This window comes from Mesoplodon densirostris, chromosome 8, assembly GCF_025265405.1.
Source record: "Mesoplodon densirostris isolate mMesDen1 chromosome 8, mMesDen1 primary haplotype, whole genome shotgun sequence".
NCBI lineage: Eukaryota > Metazoa > Chordata > Mammalia > Artiodactyla > Ziphiidae > Mesoplodon > Mesoplodon densirostris.
In genome coordinates, this window is record NC_082668.1 from 106,681,940 (window position 1) to 106,707,149 (window position 25,210).

The 25,210-nt window shown below is 40.9% G+C and overlaps 1 protein-coding gene and 1 pseudogene across 1 annotated transcript in view; both read right to left on the minus strand.

Moving 5' to 3' along the window:
* CNTNAP5 (contactin associated protein family member 5) overlaps positions 1 to 25,210 on the minus strand; it is a 914,769-nt gene that overhangs the window by 393,694 nt on the left and 495,865 nt on the right. Inside the window, exon 8 of the mRNA XM_060106110.1 lies at positions 11,469 to 11,733. Coding sequence (XP_059962093.1) covers positions 11,469 to 11,733 — 265 coding nt within the window. The remainder of the gene's footprint in view (positions 1 to 11,468; positions 11,734 to 25,210) is intronic.
* On the minus strand, positions 7,277 to 8,060 carry LOC132495400 (UBX domain-containing protein 2A-like; annotated as a pseudogene).

A 25,210-nucleotide genomic window follows, 5' to 3' on the forward strand; every position in this document is an offset into this window, starting at 1 on the left:
GTAACAAATAGAGGCAAAGTGAATTATATGAAAGAATTATTAAAGTAGAAAACAAGCACAGGAAATGACAGCAGTTTTGACTATTCAATTATTTTCCCATAAGACAAATCTAGTTCCCTCTGTTTCTCTTTTGAGAGAAATGGAGAAGAAGGAAGAGTAAGCTAAGTTGTCATCATTACTCAGGCCTGAAAAAGCTACACATGCCCGGGAGATCTCTCCTTTGGTAAACATTCCCAGTCTTTGCTTGATAGCTTGAAGCTTCGGCAATGGCAGTTCTCAGTTTCCATAAAGTCGAATGCCTCATCATATGTCTGTCTTCCTGAAACTCGAACTCTGTGCCCAGCCAGACAGCTTGTTGTGACAGTTATGGCCCTGTGGCTACCATTTGTTTGCCCTCATGAGTGGGATTTTCTCATCAACATTATCTTAGCTAAAAACACAGAGGCATTAATGACAGCTTAATCGAAGCAGAGGATGAGGTTCACCAAGTCATCATGTTTACTTGATGTGCAGATGGTGGTGAGATACAAATGGATTCTATGAAAAAGGGTGATCTTGGGGAAGCTGCTCTGTGAATTGCAGGACTGCAGACTAAAACCATCTGGCCACAAGTATTCATAGGGTGAGCACTTTTATCCTTCATGACACAGCTCTCCCTGCCATCTCTCCACCTCTGGGAGCCCCCCTGGCCTTTATCTGATTAGTACTTCCCCTGATTATAGCTCATTCTTGGGTTTGACACATTCTGCATTGTAGAACTGTTGTAACATGAATATTGGTTAAAAATCACTTTTAACTCTTCTTCCACTGTTGACATGAGACGCTTCAGAAATGTTTGGGAGGTCAATTCTAGTAGTTCATTTATTCAGACACTTGCTAATACATTAGGCAAATATTAGCAAGGGCCTGTTATAAGCAAGGTGTTATACTAGGCCTTGGGCAAATCGTGGTGAGCAAGGCAGGCAGTGTTCTTGTTCCCATGAATCCTTACATTCTATGGTGACAGGAACATTGAGCAGCCAATTATGTAGACATATGATTAATACACACTCTTTTTATAATTTATTTTATCGAAGTATAGTTGATTTACAATGTTGTGTTAATTTCTGCTGTACAGCTAAGCAATTCAGTTATACATACATATATAGTGTATATTTTAATATATATATACTTTCTTATATTCTTTTCCATTATGGTTTATCACAGGATATTGTATATAGTTGCCTACACTATACCATAGGAACTTGTTGGTTATCCATTCTATATCTAATAGTTTGCATCTGCTAATCCCAAACTCCCAATCCATCCCTCCCCCACTCCCCTTTCCCCTTGGCACCACAGGTCTGTGCTCTATGTCTGATAATACATATTCTTATGAGCTAAATTGTGTCCCCCAAAGTCCATATATTGAAATCCTTACACCCCCTACTCAGTACCCGAGTATGTGTCTGTACTTAGAGATAAGACCCTTAAAGAGGTAATGAAGGTAAAATGAGGTCATTTGGGTAGGCCCATAGTCGATAGGACTGGTGTACTCACAAGAGGAGGGTAATAGGTCACAGATGGGCAGAGAGAAAAGACCATGTGAGGACACAGAGAGAAGATGACCTCTACAAGCCAAGAGAGAGTCCCTCAGAAGAAACCAACCCTGCCCACACCTTGAACTAGCCTCAAGAACTGTGAGAAAGTAAATTTCTGTTAGGTCACCTAATCCATGGTATTTTGTTATCATAGTCCTAACAAACCAATACATACATTTATGCACATACTTACGGTCAGTGCTACAAAGGAGAAGAACCAGAAGACTCAATAAAGGGGCAGTTGGCCTGCTTCGGGAAGGTTTCTTGAGAAAATGTCAATTGAGATAATCCTAAAAAATAACAAGTGGGATGGTGTGGACCATAGCTGTAGGAGGACTTATTTAATTTAAACAAAGCCAACGATAAATAATCATCCAATAACATCCATGACGGCTGCTGATTAAAGGCTATGCCATTAGAATTTCATCGTATCTTCAGCTAGAGAAAGAACAAGTCAGTCCCAGCATTCTACTAAGTATAGAAAATTATGACTGAGTAGAGCAGATTGTTTAGTAAGTTGTAATGCTGGAAGGCCCTGTGTCTAACTACTGAAAAAATGTAAGATGGTTGAGAAAATACGATGAACATTGTTGCTTGTTTCTAGGGACTCAGTGGAAGAAGCTGAAATGGTCTCTCCAACAAGCCATTTGCCTCCACTAAAAACATTTCTGTGGCATCCGGTTGATTTCTGGATCTTTGCTCATCATGTGTCCTTTGGCCCTGGGATCCTGTTCTGTGCCTGGCAATTGGCTTTCCCCTTCTGTCTTTCCAGCTTATAATCGTTTTACAGCCCCTGCTGCCAGGTTGAGATCTCTTAACGTGAAGATTCCCTTCCTCATCTTCTGGGTTCCATTTAGTTGTGCAGAGACTCATTTCTTACTCCTGAAAATTCCACTCTGGGTTTGATGTCTCTAGTATATCAAAGCAGTAGATTGTGCAGCTAAATGCTCGGGAGAGAATATTCTCTAAGGAAAAGCCATTAGATGGTCTTTCTGCCATTTGACCTTACTGAGGCTTGTTCTGTTTTCTGCAGTGACATAAATATATAAAAATTCTCATCTAGGGACTTCCCTGGTGGTGTAGTGGTTGAGAATCCACCTGCCAATGCAGGGAACACGGGTACGATCCCTGGTCCAGGAAGATCCCATGTGCTGCAGAGCAACAAAGCCCGTGTGCCACAACTACTGAGCCTGCGCTCTAGAGCCTGTGAGCCACAACTACTGAGCCCGCATGCCACAACTACTGAAGCCTGAGTGCCTAGAGCCTGAATTCCACAACAAGAGAAGTCACCACAATGGGAAGCCCGCACATCACAACAAAGAGCAGTCCCCGCTCGCTGCAACTAGAGAAAGACCGCACGCAGCAATGAAGACCCAATGCAGCCAAAAATAAATACATTTATATTAAAAAAAAACCTCTCATCTCTGAGAAAGTCTGTCCCACATTAAAAGAACCGTATCACGACTCTATCTTGTTTTTCTCTCCACATGCAATAGCTCCATTACTATTGAAGGTTCTGTATACTCTGATAACTCCCTTACCTACCAATCAATACACACACACAACAGTATCCTACTGTGATTAAAAGATTGTCACAAAAGCAAAACTAAACACAACTTCTCAGATTTGGCTCCTTTGCTCCTAACTCTATATGGATCACAGAGAGTAACATGCAGGGCCTTTCTGGGACAACCAAGCATCTCATTCACAAAAATCATTGTATGAAAGAATCCCAGTTATCATTCTTCCTCCCTCAGATGCACCACAATGTGGGGAGTTGAGAAACACGACCTCTGGCAGGGGGCTTGGCCCTGATGAATACACCTAATTTAGGCCACTTACCTCGTTTTCAAAAGAAGACTCTGGGGTTAATGATTTCTTTGAAGAAAATAAGGGACATGGTTGACTTCCTGTTTTCCTTCAAGAACTAAGATGAAGGTTTAGAAGGGACTTGAGTAATTCTAGACCAACTCTCTCCTTTAGCTACAAAGGACAATGAGGCCTAACAGAATAAAACTCACATTCTGCATCGATGCAGAGAATAGCTAAGCTGGAGTTCTGGACCCAAAGGCCTGAGTTCAAGGTCTTTGCTCAGATTGGCTTTTCAGTGAGAACTTGATGTTTAGAGAAACACTACAGCAGAAAAAAATAGACTTCAGGGCTTCCCCGGTGGTGCAGTGGTTGAGAGTCCACCTGCCGGTGCAGGGGACACGGGTTCGTGCCCCGGTCCAGGAAGATCCCACATGCCGCAGAGCAGCTGGGCCCATGAGCCATGGCCACTGAGCCTGTGCGTCCAGAGCCTGTGCTCCACAACGGGAGAGGCCACAACAGTGAGAGGCCCACGTACCGCAAAAAAAAAAACCCAAAAAAACAGACTTCAAATTTTCAGGACTGAAGGACCCAAACTTCTTTCTTCCTATTCTCATTCTTATTCTCATTCTCATTCTTGTTCTCATCAGCAAAATAAAAATAACATTGAAATGTCAGGCCACTTGCAAAATAATTATAGTGGTGCCAGCTTTTTTTGGTTACTGAATGTTTCACTTGCAATCCAAAACACTCTGCCTCGATTGTCTAAAGAAATGAACCAGGTGGTCTCCTTTACTTTTGCACAAGTTCCTGTTTTCTTAGTCATCCAGATTGGTTTGGACAATGACAATCTACATTCTAAGCATCTTTTTAAGAGTCTTTAAAAATGGCAGCCATTTGCCCCTCAAAAATAGAATGTGATATCAATCGTTCCAGGGGTAGGTATGGCCCTGAGAGAGAAAGTGGTCCCCAAGACACATGGAACCTGGGGAGAAGTGGTGAGGAACTAGAGTGTGAAATGCATAAAGGAGGAAATCCAGGTGGTTTTTTTTTTGTTTATTTAAGATTTGCACAGTTGGCTGTTCTGATCCCTGAAGGGAGACATGGGAGCAGCAGGGCTCCTGGAAGGTTTCCGCTCTGTTCCCACGCAGCCCCCAGATTTCCACGTGGTGTCGGACACACAGTGGTGACGAGAATATGGGAAAAGCTGTGCAAGGCATGGCAAAGTCTCTGGAAGCATTTAGGCTTTCACTTAGTACCCTTCGTACTTACATGATAATCTTACTAAGGAATCGGCACTGAGCATTTAAAGGGTCTGAAAAAATAATAAGTAATAAAAACAAATAAAAGTTCTGAGAGGGACTTTCTTGGTGGTGCCGGGGTTAAGAATCCTCCTGCCAGTGCAGGGGACACAGATTCGAGCCCTGGTTCGGGAAGATCCCACAGGCCGTGGAGCAACTAAGCCCTTGTGTCACAACTACTAAGCCTGCACTCTAGAGCTTGCAAGCCACAACTACTGAACCCACGTGCCACCACTACTGAAGCCTGCATGCCACAACTACTGAAGCCCGTGTGCCTAGAGCCCCTGCTCCACAACAGAAGCCACTGCAATGAGAAGCCTGCACACCACAATGAAGACTCAAGGCAGCCAAAAGCAAATAAATAAATACATAAATAAACATTTTTTTTAAAAGTCCGAGAAAAGTATGTCACATATACTCAATGACTATTAGTGTGTGTGTGTATGTGTATGTTAATATATAGATATGCATAATTTACTTTATAACACTATATAGTCAATGTCAGCTAAAGCAGAGTAAAAGTCTATGAAGACAATGGATTCACAATCCCTTGTCAGCCCCACTTAACCCCCAAATCTGTCTATTGATGGGACCACCAAGTGAAATGTTTTGGGAAACCCCAACTTTAGATACTACATAGGCTACTTTTGTTAACAGCGTACTGTACATCATTTCATCTTTCATCTAAAGCAGAGTTTCTCTGCATTTGAATTCTTTTTTTTTTTTTTTTTGCGGTACGTGGACCTCTCACTGTTGTGGCCTCTCCCGTCGTGGAGCACAGGCTCTGACGTGCAGGCTCAGCAGCCATGGCTCACAGGCCCAGCCACTCCGCGGCATGTGGGATCCTCCTGGACCGGGGCACGAACCTTTGTCCCCTGCATCACCAGGCGGACTCTCAACCACTGCACCACCAGGGAAGCCTGAATTCTTTATAAACACCTGACCATATCACGAATAAATATTCAGGGCAGCAAGATATACTGTGGTGACCATGGACTTGGGGATGCAAAGGAAAGGCCTGAGCTTGAACACCTGCTTGATCACTTGAACTTAATTTCTGACTCTCAATTTCCCCTTGTGCCTGTTGGTAAAATAAGAACCACTTCATATATTTCATGAGCTCTTTTTTTTTTTCTGTAGTATTGTATGACAAGGTCCTTGCATAATGCCTGACCTGCATGAGATTCACAGTAATTGTTGGTTCTACTGTCATATCACTTACAGTGAAAGGATGCCCTTGACTTTGCCTCATATTCATATGTACAAGGCTTTCAAGAAAGGAAATGACAAAAATAGAAAATAAAGAAAAATACAAGGGAGGGATTATACCATTGTCCTTCAACTCCTTAAAACTTCATCCCTTAGAACAACTAAATTCAGATGCCTCCTATTTTGAGGACGATTTCATTTGGACTGCTCTTCCTGATATCCAATGCAAACTGCACAAAATAACCACACCCCCAAAAAACTATGCACACTGTATGAAGCTTTGGTAACAGGAGTGAATGTGCCAGGCATCCGTGTGCTGACCTTCCCACAGGGGTCACCTTCTCTTTTAGACCCAAGACGTTAGAAACACATGAACTACTCTCAAGTAAATCTTTAAATATCTGGATTCCCTGTTCAATTAATAATGTGCCATTTTCTATTTTCCATGAGGTACCATGTGTCAAGGGTAGCCCCAGTGGCCCTCAAAATTATTAGAACAATGTTTATTATTTTTCTAATTTCTCATGTGAGATTTTTCTCTTATAAAGCCAATACAATCTCAAGTACTTGGAAAACAAGGTTCTTCAGAAATGTGTGGGAGGAGAAAACTGTTTTTGTTAGTCTGATTTTTTTGTTTGTTTACCTTTCTTTTTCCCCCAGGTAGAACAATGCCAGTAGGCACAAAGCCTTGATCCATTTCAAAGAAAAATAAAAGAAATTCTAAAATTTCTGAATTTTCCAAAATTCAGGAAATTCTTGAAGAAAGAAGCAAGCAAGAGTTTTCTGAGACAGACGTCACAATGTTTTTAAGTCTTTCTTTTACTTGTTTGATTTTTTTTGAGAGACAGGTCTAAAATAACATGATTTTTTTCTCCCTCTTTGCTGGATATTGGGGCAGCTTTAACCAGCCTCTCTCTCAGTCATAAACACATTTTAATGGACTGACACATGCTTAAAAATACAGGTAATGCTTTAGAGCAAAGTGCCACTGGGGCCTGTACTATATTAAAACTGCATTTTTGACCTGAGCCCTACAAGTCTCTGTACTCAACCATCTCGCTGGTTGGAGAGAAACAGCCCAACGCCAGCTCACAATTTTTCTTCTTCAAATAAGGAGGATCGAGGTTTAACTTTTATAACTCTGCACATGAGAAATGTTATGTTTCTAAGTGATTAACTCACCTCCATGACTAGAAATCTTAGAAATTCATAAAAGTCCCATGACTGCACAAATTCACTCAGCTTTTATGACTCTAAGGAGTGAGGCCTGTTTTTGCCTGAGGTTTTGAGTCAGTGTGGAGGAAAAAGAAATTTGCTAAATAGCTTCTCAACACTGTGCTAAAGGGTTTAGATCCACTATCTCATATTTAATCATCGTCACAGTCTTGTGATGTAAGGATTTATTTTTAATTTCATTTTGTAAGTAGACGCTAAGATGGTCCCCAATGATCCATGACTCCTAATATCTAGTGTGAGTGTTTCCTCTAGCAATTTGAGGAAAGGAAGATCTCTTGCCAGGGAAAAGGAAGGACTTATTTGAGATCCTTGGTGTTTTTCGATGAAGTCTTTGATGTGGCTTATCCTATAAGAAATGTTAAATTTCTGGACACTCCTTTTCCCATTGGCTAACCAGATCTGTACACTAGTGATGGGTTCCAGGCTGTTTAGTGAGACAGTAGACAACTAATTTTTATTCTCAACTTTAATACACTTTGCTTTAGAAACAATTTTTGGTGTAGCACTTCCCAGTCTGTGACCCTGTCCTGAGAAGGGCTGGAACACAGGCTTTGTTGACATACATACTTCATTTTTATCTTCAACTTTAACATCAACCTCCTCATTATCAAAAACCCTGTAATTCTAAAGGTAATTCCCCTTTTTTGATGGAATTCAGAAACTGCTGAGCTGCACCATCAAAATAACTTCTGAAATCATCACTGACTGTGAATCCATTTTTCCATAATTTTGTACTTACACCTACCAGTTTCTTTTGTTCAGTAGCAGACAAACATTTGACACCAACCTTCTGAGTTTCCTCCAAAAGGCTGTCAACAAAATAGTCACAATTTGTTTGCTGATTATCACTAAGAGGTTGGAGGTCAGATTCTGTTTCACAAACCCATTCTTCCTTTATTCTTTCAAGATTATCTGCTTCTTTCATTCTCTTTTGTCTTCCTCCTGGTGTGGCTGCTGGGATGGAGCCCCTCAGACTTGGAGCACTGCCACCCCCAGACCCTCTCAAGCTCGGTGGCCACGCTGCTGGGACCCTGTTCATCTCCCTCGGTTACTGCTGCCGGCACCAAGCACGTGCCGAGGCTGGCTCTGACTCCTAATATCTGAACCCTGGTACAATCCCTTTGACTTGAGCAAGGGCTACAGTTATTCGCTTTTTTCTAATGAATAGAATATGATGAAAAGGATGGGATGAGATATACAAAGACTGTGTCTTTTGTCCTGGTGGTTCTTTCCCATTCTCTCCAGGGTCACTCACTCTGGGGTAAGAGTGCTGCCCTATCAATGAGGCAGCCTTCTGGAGATGGCGTGGGGATAAGTTTGGATCTTCTGAGGTCTGTCCACAGCCACATGAGTTAGCCTGGAAGCAGAGTTAGAACCGGTTGAACCTTGAGATAACTGTCGCCCCTGCTGCATCCAGAATCGCCCAAAGGGCTCCTGAATTCCTGACTCTTAGAAAATCAGACATAACATGTGTGGTTTTCAACTAATATATGTTGGTATAATTTGTTATGCAGCTGTAGATAACAAATGCACTCTCACTTACATGGGAGACAAAGTTAAGTTCATCTAGGGCCCCAGACTAACTAGTAAGGGTAAAAGGTGCTTTTGGAACCTGCCTCTCTGACTCACAGACCCAGGCCCTTCTGTTATTTCTAGGGGTTTGAAACTGTATAAAAGACCCTGTGTCCCTTCCTTTGAAGTAATAGGCTTTTACTTTAGTCTCCCATGCCTACACTGAGTCTCAAAAGGCTGCTCAAGAGTTAATGATTAGGGCTTCCCTGGTGGTGCAGTGGTTGAGAGTCTGCCTGCTAATGCAGGGGATGCAAGTTCGAGCCCTGCTCTTGGAGGATTCCATGTGCCGTGGAGCGACTAGGCCCATAAGCCACAACTACTGAGCCCGCGTGTCTGGAGCCTGTGCTCCACAATAGGAGAGGCTGCGACAGTGAGAGGCCCGTGCACTGTGATGAAGAGTGGCCCCCGCTTGCCACAACTAGAGAAAGCCCTCGCACAAAAACGAAGACCCAACACAGCAAAAATAAATAAATTAATTAATAAACTCCTACCCCCAACATATTAAAAAAAAAAAAGAGTTAATGATTAGGAAAAAAAAAACAGTTAATGATTAGGAATGTGAAGATGTAGAAATAAGGGATAGCTGTTGGGCTGGGAAACTGGTAACAATTTAGACTATAAATCAGCCACATGGCAGAATCACCAAATTCCCAGTTCCCTGAAAGATAAAGATAAAGGCCTGACACATATTCCAAAGGTTTTTTTTTTTTTTTTTTACAGGAAGCTGACCACCCCCCGAGATGAAAATTGCTGACCACAACAACACAGACTCTAGACTGGTTGAAACTAGAAGGTTGATGCTAGAAACTTCACCTTGATGCCAACCAATCTGAGAACTGTGCACAAGCTGATCATATACCCTGCAGCTCCCTCCCTCACACTGCCTTAAAACCCCTTACCTGAAAGCTATTGGGGAGTTCAGGTCTTTTGAGCATGAGCAGCCCCTTCTCCTTGTTTGGTGCCCTACAATAAAATCTGCACTTTCCTTCACCACAATTCGGTGTCAGTAGATTGGCTTTACTGCACATGGGTGAGCAGACCCAAGTTTGGTTCGGTAACAGGTTCAATGGGCTTTTTTGTTCACCCATTGACATCGGAGGCTTTCCCATAGCCTGACCTGATCTTGACTATTAAGTCACGTCCTTTACTACTTAACTCAATTTCCTCTAATTTATTTGCATAACAAAACTCACAGTCCAGTGGGGGAAGAAAGACATTTAAGTTAAATTAAATTAATAAATAAAAAAGAAAGACATTTAAATTAAATAAAGACATTTAAATTAAATAAGTGTCCTATAATCCAGGATGGATATTGGCCCAGAGTGCAGAGGAGGGGTTTTGATTCAGGCTGTAGAGCCAGGAAGGCTTCTCAGGACTTGTTGACCTAGCAGCCTGCCTTAGCCCCCAATCCAATGCCTGCAGGTGGTCTGACCTCGCTAAGAACTTGTCACTAAGTGAACACATTGCTTCCAGAAGGACAGGGGACATCAGTAAGATAACAAGTAGAGAAGGAGGGAGAAAATTCCATGGCTCCATGTTGAAGGAATGGCAGATAGAAGAGTCAAGATGTTATTCATACATCTATTCCATGTTGCTATACATTAGGACCTATACTCTATTGCTATAAAAGAAAGTACTTTCCAATCTTCAGCTTTTTGGGAACCATTTTAAAAACTTTTATGAAAAGATGCTCAACATCGCTAATTATTAGAGAAATGCAAATCAAAACTAACATAAGGTATCACCTCACACCAGTCAGAATGGTCATGATCAAAAAGTCTACAAATAATAAATTCTGGAGAGGGTGAGGAGAAAAGGGAACCCTCTTGCACTGTTGGTAGGAATGTAAATTGGTGGAACCACTATGGAGAACAGTATGGAGGTTCCTTAAAAAACTAAAACTAGAGTTACTGTATGATCCAGCAATCCCACTCCTGGGCATATATCCACAGAAAACTGTAATTCGAAAAGATACATGCACCCCAATGTTCATTGCAACACTGTTTACAATAGCCAAGACATGGAAGCCACCTAAATGCCCACTGACAGATGAATGGATAAAGAAGATGTGGTATATATATATATATATATATATATATATATATATATATATATAATGGAATATTACTCAACCATAAAAAAGAATGAAACATTGTCATTTGCAGTAACATGATTGGACCTAGAGTTTATCATATTAAGTGAAGTAAGTCAAACAGAGGAAGACAAATATCATATGATATCACTTATATATTGAACTAAAAATAATGATACAAATGAACTTGTTTACAAAACAGAAACAGACCCACAGACTTGGAAAACAAACTTATGGTTACCAAAGGGGAAAGATGAGGGGAGAAATAAATTACGAGGTTGGGATTAACAGATACACACGACTATATATAAAATAGATAAACAACAAGGACCTACTGTATAGCATAAGGAAGTATATTCAATACTCTGTAATCACCTAGATGGGAAAAGAATCTGAAAAATAATAGATACATATCTATGTATAACTGAATCACTTTGCTGTACACCTGAAACTAACACGACATTGTAAATCAACTATACTCCAATACAAAATTTAAAAAAGAAGAAAAAAAGAAAACAAATGTTGGATCTTCAGACTTAGAGTAAATTTGTGAAGACTGGTCATCCTACATCCCTGGGAGCTGGAGCCTGTATGTTGTGGTCAGATTCTCAAACATGTATCAACTTGGCTGAACAAGAAACCGACATAGAAGTTGTCATCAGACAGTACCTGTGAGGATTTCAGCTGCACGTTCTGTCATTTTCTGGATCACGAGTCTCAGGGTTCCATCCTCCAGGCTCAGCAGCAGGGTCCCTGAACCCTCAGAGAGCATCGTGGACAGAAGCAGACCATCCTTGTTCCACGTTCGAAACTGGAAACTCACCGAAAGCCCATCGATTTGGGGGGTGCCAGGCAGCAGCAAATAACTGCTGCTCGAGTTGACAAATGTGATGGGAACAATTTGTGGTTCAGAGCAGGAAAAAGTGACATTGCCCTGGAAAACAATAAAAATCAAATATATAAAAGCCATTTTTTATTCTGCGATCTGACTGCTGATATAAACAACCACCTGGAGCTGACCTTAATTTCAGGATCATTTTACATACAGCAGCAAGATCTTAAAGGGAAAAATATGTCAGCTTTGTTCAGACACACCCATAAGATTGTTTTCCATTCTTTTTTCTGCATCATGGTGCTATCTGTAAACAGGGTCATCCAAGACCCAGGGTGGGTGGGGGGATGGGAAGCATCAGAAGTTTCTAGGGATCCAGAGATAAAGCTAATTACATTCATTCATTGAATAATGCTGTACTGCAAGTCAACTAAGTGCCAAACACTGGGATACCTTTCAAAGAGATAAACATGAGAAAACTTTGTTACAAAGTGGAATGTTCCCAGGGCAGCCTGGTAGAAGAAATAGCTAAAGAAGCAAAGGGAGGCAATGTTTTCCTGGAAGGAACTGGGGAAAGACAAGAGTGAGTGCCCAGTCAACCTTCTCAGCAGATGGCATGGTGTTTGCAAAGGCTTGGAAAAATTAGCAAAATGGCATCCCTGGGGAATGAGTCATTTCTGAACTTGAAGTGGGACAGAGAGGGCCATGGACCATGAAGGAGGTGAGTTTATGCTTGCCAAAGATATCATTAAGAGTTAGAAGCAGTAAAGTGACATTGGCCAGATTTTTAATGTATTAAGAGTATTTTTAGTAACATGGGGAGTCAGTGGGGGGGGGGGATGCATGAGAGGACCAGAGGTGGGGAGTATTAAGTGTGTGTAGACTAGAACCAGGAAGAAGTAGAAGAAGATTATCCTTTGCATAAGTGAGGGAAAATGGGTCCAAGTTTATTTGAGGAAGTTACAGGAAAATAAACAAATGTATATATGTGCCCAGCTGAGCCATGTGCTGGAGTCACTTTTACTGGATGAATAAGGAGAAAGCCTGGAATACTGTCTAGATTATGAATATGTGTTACAATATGAAAGCCATTTGGAATTTTTATGGCCAACCTCTACAACAATGTGGTGAGCTTATTCAGGTAAGTGTAATGCAGTATTTTCCTCTAAATAGTCATAGACACATCTTTTTTAAACTTCTTTTATTGAATTATAATTGATTTACAATGTTGTGTTAATTTCTACTGTACAGCAAAGTGATTCAGTTATATATATATATATATATATATATATATATATATATATATATATATATATATATATTCATTTTTTTCATGTTCTTTTCCATTATATTTTACTACAGGATACTGAATATAGTTCCCTGGACTATACAGCAGGACCTTGTTGTTTATCCATTCTATATATAATAGTTTGCATCTGGCTGGAAGCTGAAGCTCGGGCTTCAGTCAGAGCGCAGGGAGAGGACTGGGGCTGGCGGCGAGAACTCAGCCTGAAGGGGGCTAATGTGCCACAGCTAGCCGGGAAGGAGTCCGGGAAAACTCTGGAGCTGCCGAAGAGGCAAGAGACTTTTTCTTCCCTCTTGGTTTCCTGGTGCCTGAGAAGAGGGGATTAAGAACGCTGCTTAAAGGAGCTCCACAGATGGGCGCAAGTCGCAGATGAAAGCGCGGAGCCCAGTGACGGGCGTGGGACGCTGGGGCTGCTGCTGCCGCCACCAAGAAGCCTGTGTGCGAGCACAGGTCACTGTCCACACCGCCCTTCTGGGAGCCTGTGCAGCCCGCCACTGCCGGGGTCCCGGGATCCAGGGGCGGCTTCCCTGGGAGAACGCACGGCGCGCCTCGGGCTGGTGCAACGTCACGCCGACCTCTGCCGCTGCGGCTCAAGCCGCACTCCGTGCCCCTCCCTCCCGCCAGGCCTGTGTGAGCCAGAGTCCCGGAAGAGGCTGCTCCTTTAACCCTGTCCTGTCTGAGCAAAGAACAGACGCCCTCCGGCGACCTACATGCAGAGGCAGGGCCAAATCCAAAGCTGAGACCGAGGAGCTGTGAGAACAAAGAAGAGAAAGGGAAACCTCTCCCAGCAGCCTGAGAAGCAGCAGATCAAACCTCCACAATCAACTTGATGTATCCTGCATCTGTGGAATACATGAATAGACAACAAATCATCCCAAATTGAGGAGCCAGGAGTCAGTGCTGTGCCTCTGAGGTGGGAGAGTCAACTTCAGGACACTGGTTCACAAGAGACCTCCCAGCTCCACATAATATCAAATGGCGAAAATCTTCCAGAGATCTCCATCTCAACACCAGCACCCAGCTTCACTCAACGACAAGAAAGCTACAGTGCTGGACATCCTATGCCAAACAACTAGCAAGACAGGAACACGACGCCACCCATTAGCAGAGAGGTGGCCTAAAATCATAAAAAGTCCGCAGACACCCCAAAACACACCACCAGACGTGGAACTGCACATCAGAAAGACAAGATCCAGCCTCATCCACCAGAACACAGGCACTAGTCCCCTCCACCAGAAAGCCTACACAACCCACTAAACCAACCTTAGCCACTGGGGACAGACAACAAAAACAACAGGAACTACGAACCAGCAGCCTGCAAAAAGGAGACCCCCAAAACAGTAACATAAGCAAAATGAGAAGACAGAAAAACACACAGCAGGTGAAGGAGCAAGATAAAAACCAACCAGACCTAACAAATGAAGAGATAATAGGCAGTCTAACTGAAAAAGAATTCAGAATAAAGATAGTAAAGCTGATCCAAGATTCTATTTCCAAGATCCAAAATCTTGGAAATAGAATAGACAAAATGTAAGAAACAGTTAACAAGGACCTAGAAGAACTAAAGATGAATCAAGCATCGATTAAAAACACAATAAATGAAATGAAAAATACTCTAGATGGGATGAATAGCAGAATAACTGAGGCAGAAGAATGGATAAGAGAGGTGGAAGATAAAATAGTGGAAATAACTGCTGCAGAGCAAAATAAAGAAAAAAGAATGAAAAGAACAGAGGACAGTCTCAGAGACCTCTGGGACAACATTAAATGCACCAACATTCGAATTATAGGGGTTCTAGAAGAAGAAGAGAAAAAGAAAGGGACTGAGAAAATATTTGAAGAGATTATAGTTGAAAACTTCCCTAATATGGGAAATGAAATAATCAATGAAGTCCAGGAGGCACAGAGAGTCAAATACAGAATAAATCCAAGGAGAAATACGCCAAGACACATATTAATCAAACTGTCAAAAATTAAACACAAAGAAATCATATTAAAAGCAGCAAGGCAAAAACAACAAATAACACACAAGGGAATCCCCATCAGGATAACAGCTGATCTCTCAGCAGAAACTCTACAAGCCAGAAGGGAGTGGCAGGACATAATTAAAGTGATGAAGGAGAAAAACCTGCAACCAAGATTACTCTACCCAGCAAGGATCTCATTCAGATTTGATGGAGAAATTAAAACCTTTACAGACAAGCAAAAGCTGAGAGAGTTCAGCACCACCAAACCAGCTTTATAACAAATGCTAAAGGAACTTCTCCAGGCAAGAAACACAATAGAAGGAATATACCTACAATAACGAACCCAAAACAATTAAGAAAATGGGAATAGGAACATACATATCAATAATTACCTTAAATGTAAATGGACTAAATGCTCCCACCAAAAGACACAGATTGGCTAAATGGATACAAAAACAAGACCCATATATATGCTGTATACAAGAGACCCACTTCAGACCTAGAGACACATACAGACTGAAAGTAAGGGGATGGAAAAAGATATTCCATGCAAATGGAAACCAAAAGAAAGCTGGAGTAGCAATTCTCATATCAGACAAAATAGACTTTAAAATAAAGACTATTAGAAGAGACAAAGAAGGACACTACATAATGATCAAGGGATCGATCCAAGAAGAAGATATAACAATTGTAAATATTTATGCACCCAACATAGGAGCACCTCAATACATAAGGCAAATACTAACAGCCATAAAAGGAGAAATCGACAGTAACACAATCATAGTAGGGGACTTTAACACCCCACTTTCACCAATGGACAGATCATCCAAAATGAAAATAAATAAGGAAACACAAGCTTTAAATGATACATTAAACAAGATGGACTTAATTGATATTTATCGGACATTCCATCCAAAAACAACAGAATACACATTTTTCTCAAGTGCTCATGGAACATTCTCCAGGATAGATCATATCTTGGGTCACAAATCAAGCCTTGGTAAATTTAAGAAAATTGAAATTGTATCAAGTATCTTTTCTGACCACAATGCTATGAGACTAGATATCAATTACAGGAAAAGAGCTGAAAAAATACAAACACATGGAGGCTAAACAATACACTACTTAATAACGAAGTGATCACTGAAGAAATCAAAGAGGAAATTTAAAAATACCTAGAAACAAATGACAATGGAGACACAACGACCCAAAACCTATGGGATGCAGCAAAAGCAGTTCTAAGGGGGAGGTTTATAGCAATACAATCCCACCTTAAGAAACAGGAAACATCTCGCATAAACAACCTAACCTCGCACCTAAAGCAATTGAGAAAGAAGAACAAAAACATCCCAAAGTTAGCAGAAGGAAAGAAATCATAAAAATCAGATCAGAAATAAATGAAAAAGAAATGAAGGAAACGATAGCAAAGATCAATAAAACTAAAAGCTGGTTCTTTGAGAAGATAAACAAAATTGATAAACCATTAGCCAGACTCATCAAGAAAAAAAGGGAGAAGACTCAAATCAATAGAATTAGAAATGACAAAGGAGAAGTAACAACTGACACTGCAGAAATACAAAAGATCATGAGAGATTACTACAAGTAACTCTATGCCAATAAAATGGACAACCTGGAAGAAATGGACAAATTCTTAGAAATACACAACCTGCCAAGACTGAGTCAGGAAGAAATAGAAAATATGAACAGACTAATCAAAAGCACTGAAATTGAAACTGTGATAAAAAATCTTCCAACAAACAAAAGCCCAGGACCACATGGCTTCACAGGCGATTTCTATCAAGCATTTAGAGAAGAGCTAACACCTATCCTTCTCAAACTCTTCTAAAATATAGAAGAGGGAGGAACACTCCCAAACTCATTCTACGAGGCCACCATCACCTTGATACCAAAACCAGACAAGGATGTCACAAAGAAAGAAAACTACAGGCCAATATCACTGATGAACATAGATGCAAAAATCCTCAACAAAATACTAGCAAACAGAATCCAACAGCACATTAAAAGGATCATACACCATGATCAAGTGGGGTTTATTCCAGGAATGCAAAGATTCTTCAATATACGCAAATCAATCAATGTGATACACCGTATTAACAAATTGAAGGAGAAAAACCATATGATCATCTCAATAGATGCAGAGAAAGCTTTCGACAAAATTCAACACCCATTTATGATAAAAACCCTGCAGAATGTAGGCATAGAGGGAACTTTCCTCAACATAATAAAGGCCATATATGACAAACCCACAGCCAGCATCGTCCTCAATGGTGAAAAACTGAAACCATTTCCACTAAGATCAGGAACAAGACAAGGTTGCCCACTCTCACCACACTTATTCAACATAGTTTTGGAAGTTTTAGCCACAGCAATCAGAGAAGAAAAGGAAATAAAAGGAATCCAAATTGGAAAAGAAGAAGTAAAGCTGTCACTGTTTGCAGATGACATGATACTATACATAGAGAATCCTAAAGATGCTACCGGAAAACTCCTAGAGCTAATCAATGAATTTGGTAAAGTTGCAGGATACAAAATTAATGCACAGAAATCTCTGGCATTCCTGTATACTAATGATGAAAAATCTGAAAGTGAAATCAAGGAAACACTCCCATTTACCATTGCCACCCAAAGAATAAAATATCTAGGAATAAATCTACCTAAGGAGACAAAAGACCTGTATGCAGAAAATTATAAGACACTGATGAAAGAAATTAAAGATGATACAAATAGATGGAGAGATGTACCATGTTCTTGGATTGGAAGAATCAACATTGTGAAAATGACTCTACTACCCAAAGCAATCTACAGATTCAATGCAATCCCTATCAAACTACCGCTGGCATTTTTCACAGAACAAGAACAAAAAATTTCACAATTTGTATGGAAACACAAAAGACCCCGAATAGCCAAAGCAATCTTGAGAACGAAAAATGGAGCTGGAGGAATCAGGCTCCCTGACTTCAGACTATACTACAAAGCTACAGTAATCAAGACAGTATGGTACTGGCACAAAAACAGAAAGATAGATCAATGGAACAGGATAGAAAGCCCAGAGATAAACCCACGGACATATGGTCACCTTATCTTTGATAAAGGAGGCAGGAATGTACAGTGAAGAAAGGACAGTCTCTTCAATAAGTGGTGCTTGGAAAACTGGATAAGGACACATAAAAGTATGAGATTAGATCACTCCCTAACACCATACACAAAAATATGCTCAAAATGGATTAAAGACCTAAATGTAAGGCCAGACACTATCAAACTCTTAGAGGAAAACATAGGCAGAACACTCTATGATATAAATCACAGCAAGATCCTTTTGGACCCACCTCCTAGAGAAATGGAAATAAAGACAAAAATAAACACATGGGACCTAATGAAACTTAAAAGCTTTTGCACAGCAAAGGAAACCATAAACAAGACCAAAAGACAACCCTCAGAATGGGAGAAAATATTTGCAAATGAAGCAACTGACAAAGGATTCATCTCCAAAATTTATAAGCAGCTCATGCAGCTCAATAACAAAAAAAACAAAAAAAAAATCCAAAAATGGGCAGAAGACCTAAATAGACATTTCTCCACAGAAGATATACAGACTGCCAACAAACACATGAAAGGATGCTCAACATCTTTACTCATTAGAGAAATGCAAATCAAAACTACAATGAGATATCATCTCACACCAGTCAGAATGGCCATCATCAAAAAATCTAGAAACAATAAATGCTGGGGAGGGTGTGGAAAAAAGGGAACACTCTTGCACTGCTGGTGGGAATGTGAATTGGTACAGCCACTATGGAGAACGGTATAGAGATTCCTTAAAAAACTACAAATAGAACTACCATATGATCCAGCAATCCCACTACTGGGCATATACCCTGAGAAAACCATAATTCAAAAAGAGACATGTACCAAAATGTTCATAGCAGCCCTATTTACAATAGCCTGGAGATGGAAACAACCTAAATGTCCATCATCAGATGAATGGGTAAAGAAGATGTGGCACATATATACAATGGAATATTACTCAGCCATAAAAAGAAACGAAATTTAGCTATTTGTAATGAGGTGGATGGACCTAGAGTCTGTCATACAGAGTGAAGTAAGTCAGAAAGAGAAAGACAAATACTGTATGCTGACACATATATATGGAATTTAAGAAAAAAAAATGTCATGAAGAACATAGGGGTAAGACAGGAGTAAAGACACAGACCTACTAGAGAATGGACTTGAGGATATGGGGAGGAGGAAGGGTAAGCTGTGACAAAGTGAAAGAGCAGCATGGACATATATACACTACCAAAGGTAAGGTAGATAGCTAATGGGAAGCAACCGCATAGCACAGGGAGATCAGCTCAGTGCTTTATGACCGCCTGGAGGGGTGGGATAAGGAGGGTGGGAGGGAGACGCAAAAGGGAGGGGATATGGGAACATATGTATATGTATAACTGATTAAATTTGTTATAAAGCAAAAAAAATAAAAAATAAAGAAAAAAAATCCTAAAAAAAAAGATGGTCAAAAAAAAAAATAGTTTGCATCTGCTAATCCCAAACTCCCTATCCATCCCTCCCCCACGCCCCTCTCCCTTGGCAAACACAGTCTATTCTATTCATAGACACTCCTTGTCCCCTGTAAATCTCTCAATGCCAATGAAAGAGGTTAAGCTCCACCTATTTCCATAGCCAGTGTCACTTCTGCAAAAAAAAAAAAAAAAAAAAAGACAGGGATTTCTGAAAGAGGAATGCCCTGGCTTGCCTGGCTGCCTGAATTCAACTTTGCACTAAAGTGGCCAGGTAGTGGGGTTAGATACCTAGGACAGCTCCTAGTCCTAGAACAGATTAATCCTTCAGATTGTACAGCCTCATAATCCTGAAAATACATCCTTAGGTCTCAAATATATTTGTTAGTGATAGTCCTGCATTTCTGAAAACAAATAGCAGTTTCCAAACAAACTTCTCCCAATAGTACATTTCTAATGACGCATTCATCAAGCACATGGCTATAAGCATATTCTTGCATTGATCATTTTTTGTAGTTGTTTAGATGTGTTCTTCTCCTTAGGCTAGATCCCCAGAAGTTAATTAATGTGTCAAAGTGTAAGGCCCTTGATATCCATCAAGAAATTGCCCACAGTTTATACTGCATTTGGCATTAGGCTAAGCGCTAACATGCGTATCTCATGTATTCTACACAATGACACTGCGTTCATTTAAAAAATGCACAAATTGGGTTTGGAGAAGCTAGGTGGTTCAACAAAAGCCAGAGTCCTCCTTAGCAGTGACAGTGGGGGAACAAACCTATGTTTGTCTGACATGGAAGCTTTTGGCAGCCATCTCTGAGAACTTCCTCCTCTGTACTGGGTACAACTGTTAAAAAAAAAAATCTGCCAGCTTGCTTTTGATATCCCATTGCTGTTTTAATCTGCTTTTTTGTAGTTGATATGTAGTCTCATACTGTTGTGGTTGGAAAAGCTGACTGATATGATTTCAATTTTCTTAAATTTACTGAGGCTTGATTTGTGACCCAAGATGTGATCTATCCTGGAGAATGTTCTGTGTGCACTCAAGAAGAAAGTGTATTCTATTGTTTTTGGATGGAATGTCATATAAATATCAATTAAGTCCATCTGGTCTAATGTATCATTTAAAGCTTATGTTTTCTTGTTTATATTCTGTTTGGATGATCTGTCCATTGGTGTAAGTGGGGTGTTAAATTCACCTACCTTTATTGTGTTACTGTTGATTTCCCCTTTTATGGCTGTTATCATTTGCCTTATGTATTGAGGTGCCTCTATGTTGGGTGCATAGATATTTACAATTGTTACATCTTCTTCTTGGATTGATCCCTTGATCATTATATAGTGTCCTTCCTTGTATCTTGTAATAGTCTTTATTTTAAGGTCTATATTTTCTGATATGAGTATTGCTACTCCAGCTTTCTTTTGATTTCCATTTGTATAGAATATCTTTTTCCATCCTCTCACTTTCAGTCTGTATGTGTCCTTAGGTCTGAAGTGGGTCTCTTGTAGACAGCACATATACAGGTCTTCTTTTTGTACCCATTTAGCCAGACTGTGCCTTGGTTGGGGCATTTAATCCATTTACATTCAATGTAATTATTGACATGTATGTTCCTATTACCATTTTCTTGATTGTTTTGGGTTTGTTTTTGTAAGTCTTTTCCTTCTCTTGTGTTTCCTGCCTAGAGAAGTTCCCTTAGCATTTGCTGTAAAGCTGGTTTGATGGTGCTGAATTCTCTTAACTTTTGCTTGTCTGTAAAGCTTTTGATTTCTCTGTTGAATCTGAATGAGATCCTTATTGGGTAGAGTAATCTTGGTTGTAGGTTTTTCCCTTTCTTCACTTTAAATACATCTTACCACTCCCTTCTGGCCTGTAGAGTTTCTGCTGAAAGATCAGCTGTTAACCTTATGGGGATTCCCTTATATGTTATTTGTTGCTTTTCCCTTGCTGCTTTTAATATTTTTTCTTTGTGTTTAATTTTTGTTAGTTTGATTAATACGTGCCTCGGCATGTTTCTTCTTCGATTTATCCTACATGAGACTCTCTGCACTTCCTGGACTTGATTGACTATTTCCCGTCCCATGTTGCATAAGTTTTCAACTATAATCCCTTCAAATATTTTCTCAGACACTTTCTTTTATTATTCTTCTTCTGGGAGCCTATAATTTGAATGTTGGTGCACTTAATGTTGTCCCAGGGGTCTCTGAGACTGTCCTACATTCTTTTCATTATTTTCTCTTTATTCTGCTATGTGTCAGTTATTTCCACCATTCTATCTTCCAGCTCACTTACTGTTCTTCTGCCTCAGTTATTCTGCTATTGATTCCCTCTAGAGTATTTTTAATTTCAGTTATTGTGTTGTTCATCACTGTTTGTTTGCTCTTTACTTCTTCTAGGTCCTTGTGAAATAGTTCTTGTATTTTCTCTATTCTATTTCCAAGATTTTGGATCATCTTTACTATCACTACTCTGAATTTTTCAGGTAGTTTGCCTGTTTCTTCTTCATTTGTTTGGTCTTGTGGGTTTTTATCTTGCTCCTTTGCCTGTAGGTTATTTCTCTGTCTTCTCATTTTGTCTAATTTACAGTATTTGAGGTCTCCTTTCCCTAGGCTGCAGGGTCATAGTTCCTCTTGCTTCTGTTCTCTGCCCCTGGTGGTGGGGTTGGTCTAGTGTCTTGTGTAGGCTTCCTGATGGGAGGGAATGGTATCTGCGTTCTGGTGGGTGGAGCTGAGTCTTTTCTCTCTGAAGAGCAGGTCCTTGTCAAGTGGTGTGTTTTGGGGTGTCTGGGAGCTTAGTATGACTTTAGGTAGTCTGTGTGCTGATGAGTGGGTTTGTGTTCCTGTCTTGTTTGTTGTTTGGTGTGAGGGGCCCAACACTGGGAGCTGCTGGCAGTTGGGTGGAGCTGGGTCTTGGATTCAGATAGAGGCCTTCGTGAGGGCTCTCGGTGATTAATCTTCCTTGGGGTTGGGAATTCTCTAGTGGTCCACCATCCTGGACTTGGTGCTCCCACTCCAGAGCCTCAGGTCCAACATCTGGTCAAGGGACCAAGACTCTGCAAGTCACTCATCTCAGTTATGCAAGGATCTTTATAGTCCTTTCCAGTGTCCAAGTTCTTCTGCTAGTTTCCAGCTGGTGTTCTGTGAGAACTGTCGCATTTATAAATGTATTCCTTATGCATCCATGGAGAGAGATGAACTCCACATCCACTTACTCTTCTGCCATCTTGAATCTCCCTGGATGGCGCAGGTGTACCCACTGTCATCCAGCAGGTGCATGGTGCAGCTGTGCTCGTGCTCCAGGCTCCTGCTGCTGACACTCATCAACCTGCTCAGCATTTTCCCACCCGCCCCCTGCCCCTGGGAGAGAATCGGCAGTGCTGCAGACCCCAGACCAGGCACCGCTCAGCCAGGCAGCTCTGCACCAGCTCCAAGCACCTGCACCTGCACCATCACCCCAGCGAGGACACCACCACTGCCTTCTACTGGTCCTTCTCCTCCTCCTTCTCTGCCACCACCTGCTCCCAGCTCAGAGCAAGCACCTGGCCCTCTCTCATCTGTGCCCCACTGCCCCTTAATCTGCATTTTTGGATTTCTGGTTGATATCCTTTCAAGATGAAATATCCCCACTGACGGCAGATTAACTGAGGCAAGGCTGTCTTTTAAACAAAGCAAATTCACAAGTGTTCCCACAGGGAACTTGGGAGTAGCAGTAACTCTTCTTCCCCTTTACTTTTCCTGAGGTCAGTGTCACCTCCTCTGGTAACAATTTGCCACAGCAAAACTGTACCCAAAGTAGAAGGGGGAAAGGTGACAAATGTGGGGGCTGTGTAGAAGGGCGAAAGGTGACAAGGCTGAAGGTAGAAGCCTAGGACTTTGTAAAATGCCCCTTCCTCCATTGCTTTAAAATCCAGTGTATCAGACACAGAGAACAGACTTGTGGGTGCCAAGGGGGAGGGGGTGCATGGGAGGGATGGATTGGGAATTTGGGGTTAGCAGATGCAAACTATTACATAGAGAATGGATAGACAGCAAAGTCCTACTATATAGCACAGGGAACTATATTCAATATCCTGTAAAAAACCATAATGAAAAGAATATGAAAAATAATATATATATGTATAACTGAATCACTTTGCTGTATACCAGAAACTAACACAACATTATAAATCAGCTATTTTTCAATTTTAAAAACACTTAAAAAGGTCCAATATTTAGCTCCACTCAAGCCTTTCTGTGAGTGTTCTTTGGATAGACAATCATGGAGGGTGGTCCTCAGGACAGCGGGGGTCTAGAGGAACTGAGATTGTCTGCTGCATTCCACTGAAAGTCTAATGGGCCCCAGTACCTTTGAAATAGGCCAGGGAACCCAGAAGCCCTTGAGAGGCACTCAGGGGACATTCCCAGTCCCCAGAAAGATCCTGGTGGCAAGAACTTCAAATAAATGCTTTAGGGATTCTCACTGGTTAAGGTAAGGCCAGGTGTGGGGATCAATGCTTTGTTCAACAAGGAGCAGGAGAACTTGGAAATGCATTGTCTTTGGACCGTGTCTCCACATCACTGCAGGCCGTGCTCTCCACTCCGTCTCCCACATTTCCCTTCTGCTGTCCTCTGTTGTCCTTGTGTCCATGCAGCTGCCTGACCTATCCAAAACTTATCTGTTTTTAGAGCACTTCCCTGCTCTGTTCTCCAATGGTAGGTCCAAGGGCAAGTAGGAGAGAGAGATGGGAATAGATGGGAAACGCCTTCTACACCCAATCTGACCCAACTCTCCTGACAAATGTGAGTGTTCCTGGCTGAGCTGTTTGTCACACTGCTGTGCAGCACCCCCTGCCCCATTCCACATCCATCTCAGCTGTTCTGGTTGCTGGCAGAAATGCCAAAATGTCAAGAGGCACTGATACTCAGCCCCATTCACTACAATGGAGAGAAAGAAGAAATGAGCTAAATGAAAAAGTAGGACTTTTGAAATCAACACGGACTATTGAATCATTTTCACTAATGCCATTTGTGACTTCAGAATCCTTCTCAAGACAGCATTTGAGGGAGTCCCTAGCAATGATTTAGAAAGAGCATGCAAGAAGACAATATTTCTCAAGCCTTAAAATGAATGAAATAATGCCATCTGCAGCAACATGGATGGACCTAGAGATTATCATACTAAGTGAAGTAAGTCAGAGAAAGACAAATACCATATGATACCACTTATTTGTGGAATCTAAAATAAAAGATACAAATGAACTTATTTACAAAACAGAAGTAAACCCACAGACATAGAACACAAACTTACAGTTATCAAAGAGGAAAGGGTGGGAGAAGGATAAATTAGGAGTTTGGTATTAATATATACACACTACTATATATAAAATAGATAATCAATAAGGATTTACTGTATAACACAGGGAACTATACTCAGCATCTTGTAATAACCTATAAGGGAAAAGAATCTGAAATATATATATGTATGTGTGTGTGTGTGTGTGTCTGTATACCTGAAACTAGCACAACATTGTAAATCAACTATACTTCAATTTTAAAGAAGACAAAATTGTTAAAAAAAAGAGAGAAGACAATGTACTTGAGAAAGGTGTCAAAATAGAGAGCAGCAAAAAGTCAACAGACTGTATTCTACCCTATATACCAGCTTAATCCATTAATTCAACTTTCATCCCATCCCCATGAAGAAGGACACTCCATGCCTTAGACTCTCCATTCTACTGTAGATTTAATTCAGTAGGGATTTCAACATGCATTCAAGATTTCTCCAACAT